This window comes from Petromyzon marinus, chromosome 4 (genome assembly GCF_048934315.1).
Source record: "Petromyzon marinus isolate PM22_M1 ecotype Great Lakes invasive population chromosome 4, UKy_Petmar_22M1.pri1.0, whole genome shotgun sequence".
Classification (NCBI taxonomy): domain Eukaryota; kingdom Metazoa; phylum Chordata; class Hyperoartia; order Petromyzontiformes; family Petromyzontidae; genus Petromyzon; species Petromyzon marinus.
This window is the reverse complement of record NC_133670.1, coordinates 24580925-24597100: the sequence shown is the minus strand read 5'-3', so window position 1 is coordinate 24597100 and position 16176 is coordinate 24580925. Positions and strand designations below refer to the sequence as shown.

Below are 16176 nucleotides of genomic sequence, written 5' to 3'. Positions count from 1 at the left end.
AGATTTCACTCGCCACTAACATTTAACCACGGCCGGCAATCCAACTCAGGTAGCCGGCTCACAGTGCAGCGTGTGCCAACCACTGCGCCACCGCTCGATCTCCACCACCGCCCCCCCCCTCTCTCCCCCACGTGCGCTCAAGAGCGACGATTTGCGAGGAGCAGGAGGAGGCTCCGGCAGGTGGCACAGCTGCACCACTCCAGCCAGTAGCGTAACACGAACCAGCATGACGTGACAGCTGCCGCCACCACGTGTTTTCAGGCCAGCCTCGGGGTCGACACCTGCCCGAGTTTGACCCGGAACAAGTCCGGGAGTTGACATTGGCTGTGTTCGTGCGGCAGGAATCGAACCGAGTTCCGGTACCGGTATTGTGCGGAAGTTTATTACGGGCTACCGCACCGTTTTTCATATTGAACCCAGGGATGACCGGGAATATCTCAGCCACTAGAGGCTGCTACGTTCATAACCACGTTAAGAACGGTTGCCTATTGAATTTCCAGATCGGGCAATCGGTGCTTGGTCGAAATCTCTCGCCGAACAGTGCAACCCTCCGTGTTCGGACGACGACGGCCCACGGAAGCAGATATCACGGAGCTACCTCTGAGGTCCCTTCAAGTGACCACTTATCCACAGTAGGGGGCCGGCAGGGGGTGCGGGGTGCGGGGGGGGGCAGCACTTTCCCACCTGCTCTGCGTACGAGAGAGTCAATGGCCGTTGCACACGCGATTAGCGCGCATGGGGCTGTTGGAGGGCACGCCTAACACACAGGCACGCACGCACCCACGCACCCGTCAGCGCACGCATCTGGGTGCGGAGTCAGGCGGTTCGCACGGCGGCTAAATCACCGCGCGGCTCTCGGCCCGCGCTAAGAAGGCGCGGGCGCCAGACGGATAAAAATACCCCTCCCCCCCCCCCCAAAAAAAAGTGTCCCCCGCCACCGCCGGCATCTTGGAGCTCACCCCAAGCCAACGGTGCTGGCGCGTGCCGGCCACCCAGCTAAGCAAGCACAGGCTTAGCGTCCCCAAGCAGCTCGAAGGCCCTCCCCCCTCCACCCCCGACCGCCCCTCTCGGATTCGTGGTAAATATAGGCGTCCAACTCAGATACCTCTGTATATAACAAAAGCAGAAAGCTCGTCGTTTAAATAAGGAGATTAAACTGGTTGCAATTGTGATTAGTCTGTTAACTTCATTATCTCACACAACCATGATAGAGTTAAGGGGCGCAGCTTGTCCACTGCATAATGAGCGTCATAGTCGTCAATCATAATCATCCAGATTTTTTTTCAGCGTAGTTTATGCAAGCTGGGTGGGTAGGTGAGTGATTGAGTGGGTGGGTGATTGAGTGGGTGGGTGAGTGATTGAGTGGGTAGGTGAGTGATTGAGTGGGTGGGTGAGTGATTGAGTGGGTGGGTGAGTGGGTGGATGGATGAGTGGCACCATCACCTCCACATCCCTCCTGAGCTTCTCCAGGAAGGCCTTCTTGTCCTCCTCACCGATGACAATCTTCTGCTTCTCGTTGATGAAGTCGTTGTCCTTGAATGTTGGAAGGTCCTTGGCCTGTGTGGCCACGGGCAAGAGAGACACACAGAGAGACAGAGGAGACATGGAGAGAGAGAGAGACACAAATAGAGAGAAGGTGTGAAAAGCAAGAAATCCTGCCATGTAAATACTCCACCTGGCACCCGCTGCACCTCAACTGATTTAATCGCTCCATCTCCTCGGAGGACGTAAGTCTCGGATGCGATTGTGTTGATTGGATACGAAAGACATCCGTTATGTAACATTTTTGTTTTTAGTTTCGTAATGCAAGGCTGGCTTATGGGGGGTGGCAGGGGCGAGGGGGCTACGGCGTGTAATACAAAAGGTATATATTGAACTACGTGTACAACGAACGTGATGTTGAATCAAGTTTGCACACAATTCAGCCAAGACCGGCGTACAAAAATTCTTTTTTTTTTAACAAACACGATCCACCATCACTCCCTCACCCACTCACCCGCCAACTCACACAACCGCTCGCTAACACCTTCACTGTACGTATGTTGATCTTCCGCACCGTACGTAACCAACCGTGCTCATCGGAGGTCTCGGTGAAGGACAGCAAACTAAACACAAAAAGCAGTTCTAAAGAAATACGTTTTCAATCTAAATTATTTAAAAGGGCATAGCTCCCAGTGGCTTCTGAATATCGGATGAAAGAACGCTCCAGACGGCCACAGAAGCGCATCTGACAGCGCGCGATGCGGTGACCACCGTCTTTGTTCGACCACCCACCGACTCGCTCGCCCCGTCACTCCCTCGCTCACCGACTCGCTCGCCCCGTCACTCCCTCGCTCACCGACTCGCTCGCCCCTTCACTCCCTCGCTCACCGACTCGCTCACCCCTTCACTCCCTCGCTCACTGACTCGCTCGCCCCTTCACTCCCTCGCTCACTGACTCGCTCACCCTTCACTCCCTCGCCCACCGACTCGCTCGCCCCGTCACTCCCTCGCTCACCGACTCGCTCGCCCCGTCACTCCCTCGCTCACCGACTCGCTCACCCTTCACTCCCTCGCTCACCGACTCGCTCGCCCCTTCACTCCCTCGCTCACCGACTCGCTCGCCCCTTCACTCCCTCGCCCACCGACTCGCTCGCCCCTTCACTCCCTCGCCCACCGACTCGCTCACCCCGTCACTCCCTCGCCCACCGACTCGCTCGCCCCTTCACTCCCTCGCTCACCGACTCGCTCGCCCCTTCACTCCCTCGCCCACCGACTCGCTCACCCTTCACTCCCTCGCTCACCGACTCGCTCGCCCCTTCACTCCCTCGCTCACTGACTCGCTCGCCCCTTCACTCCCTCGGCCACCGACTCGCTCGCCCCTTCACTCCCTCGCTCACTGACTCGCTCGCCCCGTCACTCCCTCGCTCACCGACTCGCTCGCCCCTTCACTCCCTCGCCCACCGACTCGCTCGCCCCTTCACTCCCTCGCTCACTGACTCGCTCGCCCCATCACTCCCTCGGCCACCGACTCGCTGGCAAAACACTCACCTTCTCCTTCTCGCTGGCTTCTCGAGACACCGTGCAGCCCTACAGGAGACAGACGGAGCCACGCGGAGACACACGGAGACACACGGAGACAGACAGAGACAGACGGAGCCACACGGAGACACACGGAGACACACGGAGACACAGACAAGAGAGGCACATGGAAGAGAGTTATCGACGAGCGCCTATTAAGGTCACAAGTGGGCGGTGTGGTCGGCAACACTCCTGGCCACCTTTGTCTCCCCAGTGCTGATGTTCACACGCCGCACCAGCTCCTCATTGAAAGCCGACTCGACCTCAGGGAGGCCCAATACCGGTCCAGATATCGCTCGTCATGGGTCTTTCTAGCCCTGGCTGGGAATCCAACTCAGGTGGCCGGGTTCGTAGCGCAGTGCGCTTACACCACTAGGCCACTGTTTCCCAGCCATACAATACGTGCACACGCACACACACGCAAAATCACAGGGCTGGCTTTCACCACTAAGATAATATCAACCATCGCAGATCAACGAAATGCAAACAGCGCGTCGTTTGCAGTGTAATCTAATCACAACGCTGCCAGCCCCACTCATTGGTAGACAGCAGCAGCTGCAGCAGCAGCAACAGCGACGAGAGCCGCAGATGCGATTAGTGATCACAGAGGCATCGGCCACTGTTCGGCACATTTACAAACAGTCCTCCCCTTTTGCTACGAGCCTTTCGGATCAGAATCATTACTTGGACCGGACGAGTTCGACGAGCTCTGAAGCTCTCTTTCGCAGAAGTCCAGTCGGGGGTGGGTCAGCAAGTTATAACGACGAATAATACAATGAATATTTATCTTTTTTAAGAGCCAATGCTGAGCCGCTCACTCACGCATGCGGAGGGGGGTGGTGGAGACCTTGGGGAGTGACCGAGAGGTTTGAGCGTGACCCGAGAAGCCGCGTTGGGGGCCAAGCAGCGAATACTGCGCTAGACGTGTCTGGGGCCCTACGTTGGCCAGGAGATGTTAACTACCTCGCCTAGTATACAGGAGGTCGTGGGTTCAATCCCGACCCTGATGACGCCTGCTGCTGTATATATGCAGTTTGCGTGTCTCTCTCTCATCACCATCACGGTGGCTAGGAGATGTTAACTACCTCGCCTGGTATACAGGAAGTCGTGGGTTCGATCCCGACCCTGATGACGCCTGCTGCTGTATATTTGGAGTTTGAATGTTCTCCCCGTGGTCGTGTGGATTTTTCTCCAGGTCCTCCAGGTTTTCCCTCCGCATTGAGAATCAACATAACGCGTTTAGAGTATTTGGCTGCTACACATTTCCACGTGATGAGCCACTTTGTTGGGCTATCATTTGCAGCCAGGCCACTTCTGTAAAAGAGCTACGTAGCTCAGTGGGCCTTACCTGGTCAACATTATTTATAGTTTAGTTTAGACCCCACAGCCACCTGGTCACCTCACGCAACACGGCAGTAACCTCACGATCTTTCCGACTTGCAAGGCACACGCTCACGTCACCGCCCGCCTGGTTCATGTTTGGTATTATCCGGTTGCATTTGTCTGGTAAACAAAGCAAGCTGGGACCGGTTTCTACTTCGGTGAGGCTCATCGGCAAGGCACGGGGCCCCCGTTACGGGCAGCAGCACCAATCGGTAACGAGGAGTTTAAGTTGATTTTGTTCAGCCAGGTGAGAACTCATAAATAAGTCTCATTTGCAAGAGCGACCCTGGGTCACCAAAAACAATTATGCGGGTTGCAACCCGTCCTGGTTTTACCCAGGATTGTCCTCTTGTTGAGCGGGCAGCTGCTGTCCCCCGTGCAATGTGCGAGTCTTCCCGGCACAGTAGAAGTCCCGGCTTTTGTCAGCCGTGTAATGACGATGATGACAACAACGATGCTCATGCACCGATCAAGGCAGTGCACTGGAAGACGACAGCTCTCTTTCGCCGTCTTCTAACATCGTCAGATTTTCATCCTCTTTCCCGCTCCCCCCCCCCCCCCCCCACGGTGCCCCCGGAACGTTTTGTACCGCAGAAGTTGGCGCCACCCCGCCTCGGCCGACAGCGATGGATTACCGGGGACTCGCGCTTCATTTCGGAGATTTGGGGCAAATCGTCTCGGACGCTAGATTTATGTTGATGCGTCGTGTGGGACCATCTGTGCCCCATTTAACAAACAAACATGCTATGAATACCCCATCTCTCTCTTTCAGCAGAGAGGTTTAGTAAAACAATTTGTTTTATTATCACCGTCTGCGTGATCACTGCAGCCCACTAGATTGGATAAAAAAAAGAACATTGTTGTACTGTACATCTCCGCTCCCACGTGCATCCTCCAGAGTGGCGAGGTATGGTCAAACAATCCCCCCTCAACCCGCGTGGAACACGAAGGCCATCGTCCAGCAGTGGACAGACAGACAGACTGTGTCTATCCACCTACCTGTCTAACCACCCGTGTATCCACCTCTATGTATGTCTAACTTCTTTCGCACCGTACGTAGCCAACCGTGCGAATCGGAGGTACGGGGGTGGGGGGTTTGTTCTCGAGACGTTGCCACACACGCGGACACACGCACGGAGCATGCAGCAGCAGCAGCAGCAGCAGGACGAGTCTTCCCCGTCGTGACGTCAGAGCCACGGGCAGCGCTGCGGGCACCGCGGTGGGGGTGGTGGTCGTGAGGCAGGGCGGGGGGGGGGGGCACAGGAATGCGGCGAGGACGCCGCTGACGCCGCGCCGACGGCACTCCTCCGCGTGGCGGCCGCCGCTCGCGGTGGCGCAGCACGATGGGGGCCCAGCGCCGGCGCGGTTAGCCGCCTGCTGTTGTTGCCGAGGTTCCCGGTTCGAATCCGGCGCGGCCGCCCAGGTTAACACTGCGAGCGTGCTAACGATGGAAATGAATAAAAGTAATTTATATCGCGGGCGTCGTCCGCTTGCTTTTAGCGGTGGGCGTCGCGAGAGCCTCGGCGCCTTCGCGTGTGCCGGCGCCAAAGCTCGAAAATTTGCCGCGCTTGAAAAGCTACGCCGCAAGTTACTCGACTGGGTTCATACGCGGCACGTCCCTGCTACTCCGAGAGCACCAGAGCTTGGGCAACTGTTGGTGGCCGCCGGTTTTCTGGCTGCCTTCCGGCTCGTTGGCGAACGGTCCCCCCCTTCCCCATCGTGACCTCTCTGAATGTTCTGAGATCGGGGCACCTGTAGAATAATTTACCCTGTGGCACATAGCAGGGGCGTCTTATATGACTGGGATCTGTGCCCCTAACAATTTGCTGGTGTTGCAGTGGTGGTGGGTTAAACGTCAGCGTTGGGGAGTGTGTGTGCGCGTGGGTGTGTGCACGCACGGCTGTCTGCAAGGATACGTAATTACGCGTTCTATGTCTTTGTCTCTGTGTATGTGTGAATGTATGCGATCATGTTTATGTGCGGTTACGAATGTGTACACTGGACAATGTATACATATACACACACACACACGACCATACATAAGCACACAAGACACGTAAATATACGCACACAGACATATCATGCAAACAGTGTCGAGTGTACACACACAAACACGCCCCGTGGTATTTAAAGGTTTCCCGATGACATTTGCTTCCTATTTGGAGCTCACGTCCCAGACCGGTCCTACGGGTCCTCCTGGGCGCCACGAGGAGGCGCGGCCGCCGCTCTGCGAGAGGGCCGCCCGGAGCCTCTCCACACCGGCCGGGAGGGCAGCCACGCGGTGGGGACCACCGGCGTCAGGGACGGACGCTGGCCGGGCTGTTTCCAGCATTGTCCCCTTGCGCCGTCCGAGACCGGCACTCCGATTTGCGTGGGAGAGCTCGCGGGACACTTTAAACTATTTACTAAAATTAAACTATATATGTAACTGGTTAAGGCCCACTGAGCTGCGAAATAGCTCTTTTTCAGAAGCGACCTGGCTATCACAAGCGATAGCTCAACGAAGTGGCTCATCAAGTTGAAATGTATTGCAGCCAAACACTCTAAACGCACTTCGATTCCAATTGTGGAGGGAAAAACCGGGAAGACCCGGAGAAAAATCCACGAGGCCACGGGGAGACACGAAAACTCAAAAATACACAACAGGCGTCAGGCTCGGGATTCGAACCCACGACCTCCCGCATACCGGGCGAGGTAGTTAACATCTCGCCACCACGGCGCCCTCTGTTAAGGCTAAACGGTGTTGGGGGCGGGGGGGGGGGCGTCTCACCTTGAGGTCGTACTTGCAGTGCACGCTCAGGTGGGGGCTGAACACGTTGCGCGTCACCACCAGGTAGGTGTCGGCGCCGTCCACGCCCAGCCGGTACATCCCCAGAAACTGCGGCAGCAGCGTGTTCCCGTGGCACTCCACCACGTACTGTGGGCAGAGTCGCCACGCGCAGCGCTCGTCAGCACTGCGAGAGCCACGCGGGCTCACGCACGCGCACACACACACACACAGTGCTGCTATACTTCGGCGGTATCCACGGTAAAGTGCTGTCCGCTTCACAGCGGTCATTATAAGAGCCCCTGACATCATTGGCAAGAGTAGGCCATTGTCTCCAAATGTGCTAAAATTCGAACAAAAATTACCCGCTGATAATTACTCAATATGGATTAAACACAGCAATCATCGCCACCCCTACTGCCAAAATATTGCTCGTTTGCAGGCCAGGAGTTGAGTCGCCTGTGTGCCCGCAGGAACAGCTGCCACTGGGGGTGCCCTTTCAAATGTGTTGATGCGATGCAAAGTAGCCCGAGACGCCCCGGCGTGGCGGGAGGGAGCTCAATCTCTACGTGTCAACCGACTCAAGCCTCCCGTGAACCACGTGGGGCTTGTGTGTGGCCACCCCCCACTGCGAACCCCCTCTCCCAGTCGCCGCCCACTGTGAAAAAAGACATCGCTCCTACGTGCAGTAGCAGCAGCAGCGTAGAGGCCCTGATGCAGCCTCATCATCCCCATCCTCACCTCTCCAGATTCCCTTTTGCTCCCGTTTTTCCTTCCCATTCCCGTTCTTTTCCCATTATTTATCTTCTCCCTTCATCCGATGATGATCATGATGATGATGATAACAAGTGCCAATAAGATATTGGCACTCGAAATGTACTGCTGCAGAAGGATGCTGCATCTGGGCCCGCAGAGTGACCAAGGTAAAAGTAATAAAAAGATTGCACAGAGAAGAAGACGACGACCTGATGCTCCAGGCAGCGACGAGAAGGAAACTTGCAACGATTTGGACACGTACGTACGATGGACAAGAGGAAAATTAAAAGTGCGTTGTTTGGATAAATGGAAGGAGCTTGAAAGAGAGGAAGACCTAACGGCGAATGGCTTGACGACGACGACGACGACGACAGAGATCGGTGCCGGAAAGATGTGGCCAAGACGTTGAGCACGAGACAGAGACAGGAAAGTGTAAACAAATCACAAGGTGTGCAGTGGACACCTCCTCCGGGGCTATCCGCCCCATGGATCGTGACGATGACGACGATCGTCATGATCGCCGTCGCGGTTACCGTGGTGCGCGCGCAAGCGCAAACCCCCTCTCCGCGCGCACCTGGTGGTATTTCATGAGGATCGTGTGCATGTCGGCCACGTCTTCCCCCACGATGGTCTTCACCACGAACCGGCGGTCGTACGTAGTGAAGACGCGCGCGCCGCTGCGGCCTCGCGCGTCGCTGTTCACCGGGGCGCGGCTCGTCAGCGAGACCTGCGCCGGCGCAGACGGGGCGACACGTCACGGGCCGGCAGCGGCGTCGGTATCGTCGTCGTTGGCGTCGTCGTGAGAAGCGGCGGCATCGTCGTTAATCGTAGCGGCAGGGGCACAGCGATCAGCAGCGGCGGCATTGCCATCATCAGCGGCACCACGATTACCGTCCTTTCTTATCATCGGCATTCGTGTGGCAGCGATGGCATCGGCATCATCAGCAGCAGCGTCGGTAACAGGGAGCAGCTTCGCTGCGATCGCCATCGCCGCCATCGTCGTGACGATCATCATCAGCAGCATCATCATAAGTAGCAGCAGCAGCAGCATCATGATCATAAACTAAAACTATTTTTTTAGTTTAGCAGGTAACGCCCACTGAGCTGTATAGCTCGTTCTCAGAAGCGACCTAGCGACAAATGGTCGCTCATTTGGAAGTTTATAGCAACCAAATATTCTAAACGCATGTTTCGAAATGTCGAGGGAAAACCCGGAGGATCCGGAGAAAAATCCACACGTCCACGGGGAAAGAGAACATGCAAACTCCTGCAGGAGTTAACGTCTCGCCACCGTGGCGCCCTACCACCATCATCATCATCATCCACATTAATACAACAACACAGATAATACATCTCCTTCATATATCCGTCCGTCCACGTAAAAAAGATAAAAGTACTTTTAACACTTCCCATCAACCACACGGCCTGGGAGCTAATTACTAATTATCACTTCCCATCAACCACACGGCCTGGGAGCTAATTACTAATTAACACTTCCCATAAACCACACGGTCTGGGAGCTAATTACTAATTAACACTTCCCATCAACTACACGGCCTGGGAGCTAATTACTAATTATCACTACCCATCAACCACACGGCCTGGGAGCTAATTACTAATTATCACTACCCATCAACCACACGGCCTGGGAGCTAATTACTAATTATCACTTCCCATCAACCACACGGCCTGGGAGCTAATTACTAATTAACACTTCCCATAAACCACACGGCCTGGGAGCTAATTACTAATTATCACTTCCCATAAACCACACGGTCTGGGAGCTAATTACTAATTATCACTACCCATCAACCACACGGCCTGGGAGCTAATTACTAATTATCACTACCCATCAACCACACGGCCTGGGAGCTAATTACTAATTATCACTTCCCATCAACCACACGGTCTGGGAGCTAATTACTAATTAACACTTCCCATCAACTACACGGCCTGGGAGCTAATTACTAATTAACACTTCCCATCAACTACACGGCCTGGGAGCTAATTACTAATTATCACTACCCATCAACCACACGGCCTGGGAGCTAATTACTAATTATCACTTCCCATCAACCACACGGTCTGGGAGCTAATTACTAATTAACACTTCCCATCAACTACACGGCCTGGGAGCTAATTACTAATTATCACTACCCATCAACCACACGGCCTGGGAGCTAATTACTAATTATCACTACCCATCAACCACACGGCCTGGGAGCTAATTACTAATTAACACTTCCCATCAACCACACGGCCTGGGAGCTAATTACTAATTATCACTTCCCATCAACCACACGGCCTGGGAGCTAATTACTAATTATCACTTCCCATCAACCACAGGGCCTGGGAGCTAATTACTAATTATCACTTCCCATCAACCACACGGCCTGGGAGCTAATTACTAATTAACACTTCCCATGAACCACACGGTCTGGGAGCTAATTACTAATTAACACTTCCCATCAACCACACGGCCTGGGAGCTAATTACTAATTATCACTACCCATCAACCACACGGCCTGGGAGCTAATTACTAATTAACACTTCCCATCAACCACACGGCCTGGGAGCTAATTACTAATTATCACTTCCCATCAACCACACGGCCTGGGAGCTAATTACTAATTATCACTTCCCATCAACCACAGGGCCTGGGAGCTAATTACTAATTATCACTTCCCATCAACCACAGGGCCTGGGAGCTAATTACTAATTATCACTTCCCATCAACCACACGGCCTGGGAGCTAATTACTAATTAACACTTCCCATCAACTACACGGCCTGGGAGCTAATTACTAATTATCACTTCCCATCAACCACACGGCCTGGGAGCTAATTACTAATTAACATTTCCCATAAACCACACGGCCTGGGAGCTAATTACTAATTATCCACAGCAACGCCAATGCTCAGTTTGCGTTACACATTTGGGCGGCACTCTTTCCAGACGACTCACGAAGAGTGCACACGTACAGTGAGGGACAAAAAGTACAGTGAGGGACAAAAAGTATTTGATCCCCTGCTGATTTTGTACGTTTGCCCACCGACAAATAAATTATCAGCCTATAATTTTAATGGTAGGTTTATTTGAACAGTGAGAGACAGAATAACAACAACAAAACTCCAGAAAAACGCATGTCAAAAATGTTATAAATTAATTTGCATTTTAATGAGGGAAATAAGTATTTGACCCCCTCTGCAAAACATGACTTAGTACTTGGTGGCAAAACCCTTGTTGGCAATCACAGAGGTCAAACGTTTCTTGGAGTTGGACACCAGGTTTGCACACATCTCAGGAGGGATTTTGTCCCACTCCTCTTTGCAGATCTTCTCCAAGTCATTAAGGTTTCGAGGCTGACGTTTGGCAACTCGAACCTTCAGCTCCCTCCACAGATTTTCTATGGGATTAAGGTCTGGAGACTGGCTAGGCCACTCCAGGACCTTAATGTGCTTCTTCTTGAGCCACTCCTTTGTTGCCTTAGCCGTGTGTTTTGGGTCATTATCATGCTGGAATACCCATCCACGACCCATTTTCAATGCCCTGGCTGAGGGAAGGAGGTTCTCGCCCAAAATTGACGGTACATGGCCCCGTCCATCGTCCCTTTGATGCGATGAAGTTGTCCTGTCCCCTTAGCAGAAAAACACCCCCAAAGCATAATGTTTCCACCTCTATGTGTGACAATGGGGATGGTGTTCTTGGGGTCATAGGCAGCATTCCTCCTCCTCCAAACACAGCGAGTTGAGTTGATGCCAAAGAGCTCCGTTTTGGTCTCATCTGACCACAACACTTTCATCCAGTTGTCCTCTGAATCATTCAGATGTTCATTGGCAAACTTCAGATGGGCATGTATATGTGCTTTCTTGAGCAGGCGGACCTTGCGGGCGCTGAAGGATTTCAGTCCTTCACGGCGTAGTGTGTTACCAATTGTTTTCTTGGTGACTGTGGTCCCAGCTGCCTTGAGATCATTGACAAGATCCTCCCGTGTAGTTCTGGGCTGATTCCTCACCGTTCTCATGATCATTGCAACTCCACGAGGTGAGATCTTGCATGGAGCCCCAGGCCGAGTGAGATTGACAGTTCTTTTGTGTTTCTTCCATTTGTGAATAATCGCACCAACTGTTGTCACCTTCTCACCAAGCTGCTTGGCAATGGTCTTGTAGCCCATTCCAGCCTTGTGTAGGTCTACAATCTTGACCCTGACATCCTTGGAGACCTCTTTGATCTTGGCCATGGTGGAGCGTTTGGAATCTGATTGTTTGATTGCTTCTGTGGACAGGTGTCTTTTATACATGTAACAAGCTGAGATTAGGAGCACTCCCTTTAAGAGTGTGTTCCTAATCTCAGCTCGTTACCTGTATAAAAGACACCTGGGAGCCAGAAATCTTTATGATTGAGAGGGGGTTAAATACTTATTTCCCTCATTAAAATGCAAATCAATTTATAACATTTTTGACATGCGTTTTTCTGGATTTTTTTGTTGTTATTCTGTCTCACTGTTCAAATAAACCTACCATTAAAATTATAGACTGATAATTTCTTTGTCAGTGGGCAAACATACAAAAATCAGCAGGTGATCAAATACTTTTTTTCCCTCACTGTAGGCCGTTCGCGAGCGCCTATCAAAAAGCCTGACGTGTTGCCCATGCGGGGTGGGCAATTGCGTTCGTGCCACACGACCCTGACCACCACCTTTGCCTCTCTCCGCCTGACAACAGACACGAGGGTTTTCAAGCGGCAGAGGAGTTTGTTTTTCTTCTACTCCGTTCCGTTAGGCGCGACGCTCGGGTTGGTTTTTTTGTTGTTTGCGATTTGTAACGCCGCCCTCGGGAGCGCATTTGGCACCACGTGGCGATTTACTAAAACAAGCACGGATTTTGCCAGGTCAGCAGCACGGGGAAGTGTGCAGACGGCACACGCACAAGGACAGACTCACAGACACGCACGCACAGAATCATGGACACAAAACAACAGCCACAACCGCCGTTCCCCACTAAGTGGCATGTGACGTCACCACGGCTCCTGTGCCAGGCCAGGTGCACTTCGAGGCCTCGTCAAGTGTCGAAGGCTGATAGGTCACGGAACAGAGCCAGCAGGTGCCATGGGTTGGCCACCTGGCGCTACGCTCGTTGTTGTGAGCATCGCTCCATTGCCCTGTTGGAGGGCAACTGGCTCCAATCAGCTCCACATCCTTCTGTACCACATCAGCCCATCTCTTTTCTAGCTCGTGCCATGTCCGTTTAGCCCACCCTATCCAGCCAAACAGAAGCTACTTTGGAATGTGGTGACTGGGAATCCGTGCTACGTAACCCAGCCAACACAGCCTCGTCTGCCGAAAGAGCTCACGGATGGCACTGTGTCCAAGTCTTTCAAGGATGTGCAAGTTCCTCACACAATCCAGTCTGGTTGAAGCCAAGATGGATTGTAGGCAGGCCAGCCTGAATGTTTCAAACCGGCGCAGATATTCCTTTAAGAGGGCTCCACGTTTTGTAAGCATATCATGCGTGCACACACACAAAAGACAAAGATCCCCCATATAGCCTTAACAGACTGTAGGGGCAAGTGCTGTTAGCGAGCACCTATGAAGGCCGGAACGGTACACGAGGGGGTGGGTGGCCAGCACCACGCCCGACCGCCTTTGTCTCCCTCGTGGCAATGTTTACACACCACACCAGGTACTCATTTGAGGCTGAGTCGACCTAGGAGAGGCCCGGGACCGGTTCAGATAATCGTCACTGGTGTTGGCCGTGAGCGGGAATCGAACCCGGGTCGCCAGGTTCATAGCGCAGCGCGCTAACCGCTACACTATCGCTCCCTAGCACACACACTCGCACACACGTGCACGTGTATGTGTTAGAGGGTGCACGCATGTGCATGTGTATGTGTGTGTGCTAGAGGGTGCACGCATGTGCATGTGTGTGCTAGAGTGCGCGTGTGTGTGTGTGTGTGCTAGAGGGTGCACACGTGTGTGTGTGTGTATGCTAGAGGGTGCGCACGTGTGTGTGTGCTAGAGTGCGCGCGCGTGTGTGTGCTAGAGGGTGCCCACGCGTGTGTGTATGTATGTGTGCGTGCTAGAGGGTGCGCACGCGCGTGTGAAGGTTATTTTGGGCGCGTGTATTTATGTGGCGTGAAGGTTACCGAGGGTCGGTGCTAAGAGCTCGGAGCTGCGGCCTCCTCAACATGCAGGGGGGTAATCCGGGTGTCACGGTGCAGGGGGATCAGGTACACGCACAACCAGCTATGGCTCCTGGCACAGTTGTATGTGTCACACACACGTTACTAGTTATGCTTGCCTAACGTGTGTGTGTGCATGCACGCGTGAGTGTGTTCGTGGGAGTGCAGTGGTGCTTGCTAACAGCACTTGCCCCAACATTCTTCCAGCGCTATACGGGCGGACCTTTGTCTTTGTAGCGGTCAGCGCGCTGAGCGATGAACCAGGCAGACCCAAGTTCGATTCCCGCTCACGGTCACCAACACCGGTGACGATAATCTGAACAGGTCCCGGGCCTCCCCCTAGGTGGACTCAACCTGAAATGAGTACCTGCTGCGCTGTGTAAACATCGCCACTGGTGAGTCCAAGGAGGCCGTGCCTGGTGCTGGCCACCAAACCTCCTCGTGCCCCGTGCCGGCCGTCATAAGTGCTCGCTAACAGCACTTGCCACAACAGTCTGTTAAGACTATACGGGGGATCTTTGTCTTCATGTAGCCATATCTGTTTGTGTGTACCTATGTATGTGTGCATGTAGTTGTGTGTGTGTGTGCATAGCTGTGTAAGCGTGCGTGTTCACGTACCTAGCTGTGTGTGTGAACAGGGGTTGCCCCAAAGGTCAATACACCCTATGTGAAATCACCTACTATAATCACCCAGAAATCTGTCCGTCCCGCCCGTGACGTCACTCAACATGAGGCCCACCCCCAATGACGTCACTCCACACGAGCCCCCCCCCCCTCATTAATATTCATGAGTGGGTGGATTTTTACAGGAGCGCAAAGATGAATTAACTAATTTATTATGCAAAATCGCTTCAAAAAATAAATTGACGCAGCATAGTGCTTCATCCGTGCGTGACGTCACTGCAAAAGAGCCCCCCCCCCTTCATTAATATTCAATTAATAATCATGAGATGAACAATTTTTCTATTGAATATTTCAGATTTACTGCAATATTCACCCGTCCATGGACGGGCAAAAAAGCTCGTAACCCCTATGTGTGTCCTGACTTGCGGGCCACCCTGTATGGCTGTCTGCACCTCGTGCAGAAACCACAACCCACCGCTAGCCCCCCCCTCCACCTTCCCTCTGGCAGGAAGCTTCGTCCGGAATCAATCTTTCGTCGACAAAACCGTTTCTGTTTTACTGCGAGCATTCATATTTCATGCGGTGTGCATTTACAAATATCTCTCCCCGTATGGCCTTCAGCTGCAGACTGTCGGCGCAAGCGCTGCTAGCGAGCAGGACCTACGCAGGCCAGGAATGGCACACGAGGAGGGCTGGTGTGCCCACGACCACGCCCGGCCGCCTTTGTCTCCCCAGTGCTGATGTTTACACACCGCACCAGGTACTCGCTTTCGGCCGAGTCGACCTAGGAGAGACCGAAGACCGGTGGGAATGTTTTCCACTGCTATGAGACCGTGAGCGGGAATCGAGATTCGGTGGCCGGGTTCGTAATGCAGTGCGCTAACCACAGAGTCACCGCTCCCCCCCCACACACATACACACCCCCTACACATACAATATACAGTACAGTATATACAGCGTATGGAGCAGCCCCCCAATAACACAACTGAGGGTAACACGGAGAGATAACGTGTTCGTGCGGTGTTACTGAGGCATCTGTTTCACGTTCTGTATTTCGTGTTTTGTACAGTGCCGCTTAAGGGAATCGCTTCATATTGTGTACGCTTGTGTTGTGCGTGACTAAGAGGCGTGTGTGCGTTCCGCTTTGCGTAGTTTTGCGGAAAGGAAGGAAATTGCTTCATATTGTGTACGAGTGTGCTTTGTGTTGTACTTGATTAACTTTGGGTATTTGAGAGTCGAATTCTTGGTTCTTTCGGTAAAGTCACGTAGAAGGGAAACAATAAAATAATAAAAAATATAAAAAAAATTCTCACGACGTTTCGACTGCAACACAAGCAATCATCATCAGGTGTTTTATATTATTGTTTTATATATTTTTTATTATTTTATTGTTTCCCTTCTACGTG

General features: G+C 53.0%; 1 protein-coding gene across 1 annotated transcript in view; it reads right to left on the bottom strand.

The window, feature by feature from the left end:
- LOC116937616 (phosphatidylinositol 5-phosphate 4-kinase type-2 beta) overlaps positions 1-16176 on the bottom strand; it is a 43536-nt gene that overhangs the window by 4165 nt on the left and 23195 nt on the right. The window contains exons 4-7 of the mRNA XM_032944773.2: positions 8541-8693; positions 7214-7360; positions 3031-3069; positions 1444-1557 (exon numbers count right to left, since the gene is read on the bottom strand). Coding sequence (XP_032800664.1) covers positions 1444-1557; positions 3031-3069; positions 7214-7360; positions 8541-8693 — 453 coding nt within the window. The remainder of the gene's footprint in view (positions 1-1443; positions 1558-3030; positions 3070-7213; positions 7361-8540; positions 8694-16176) is intronic.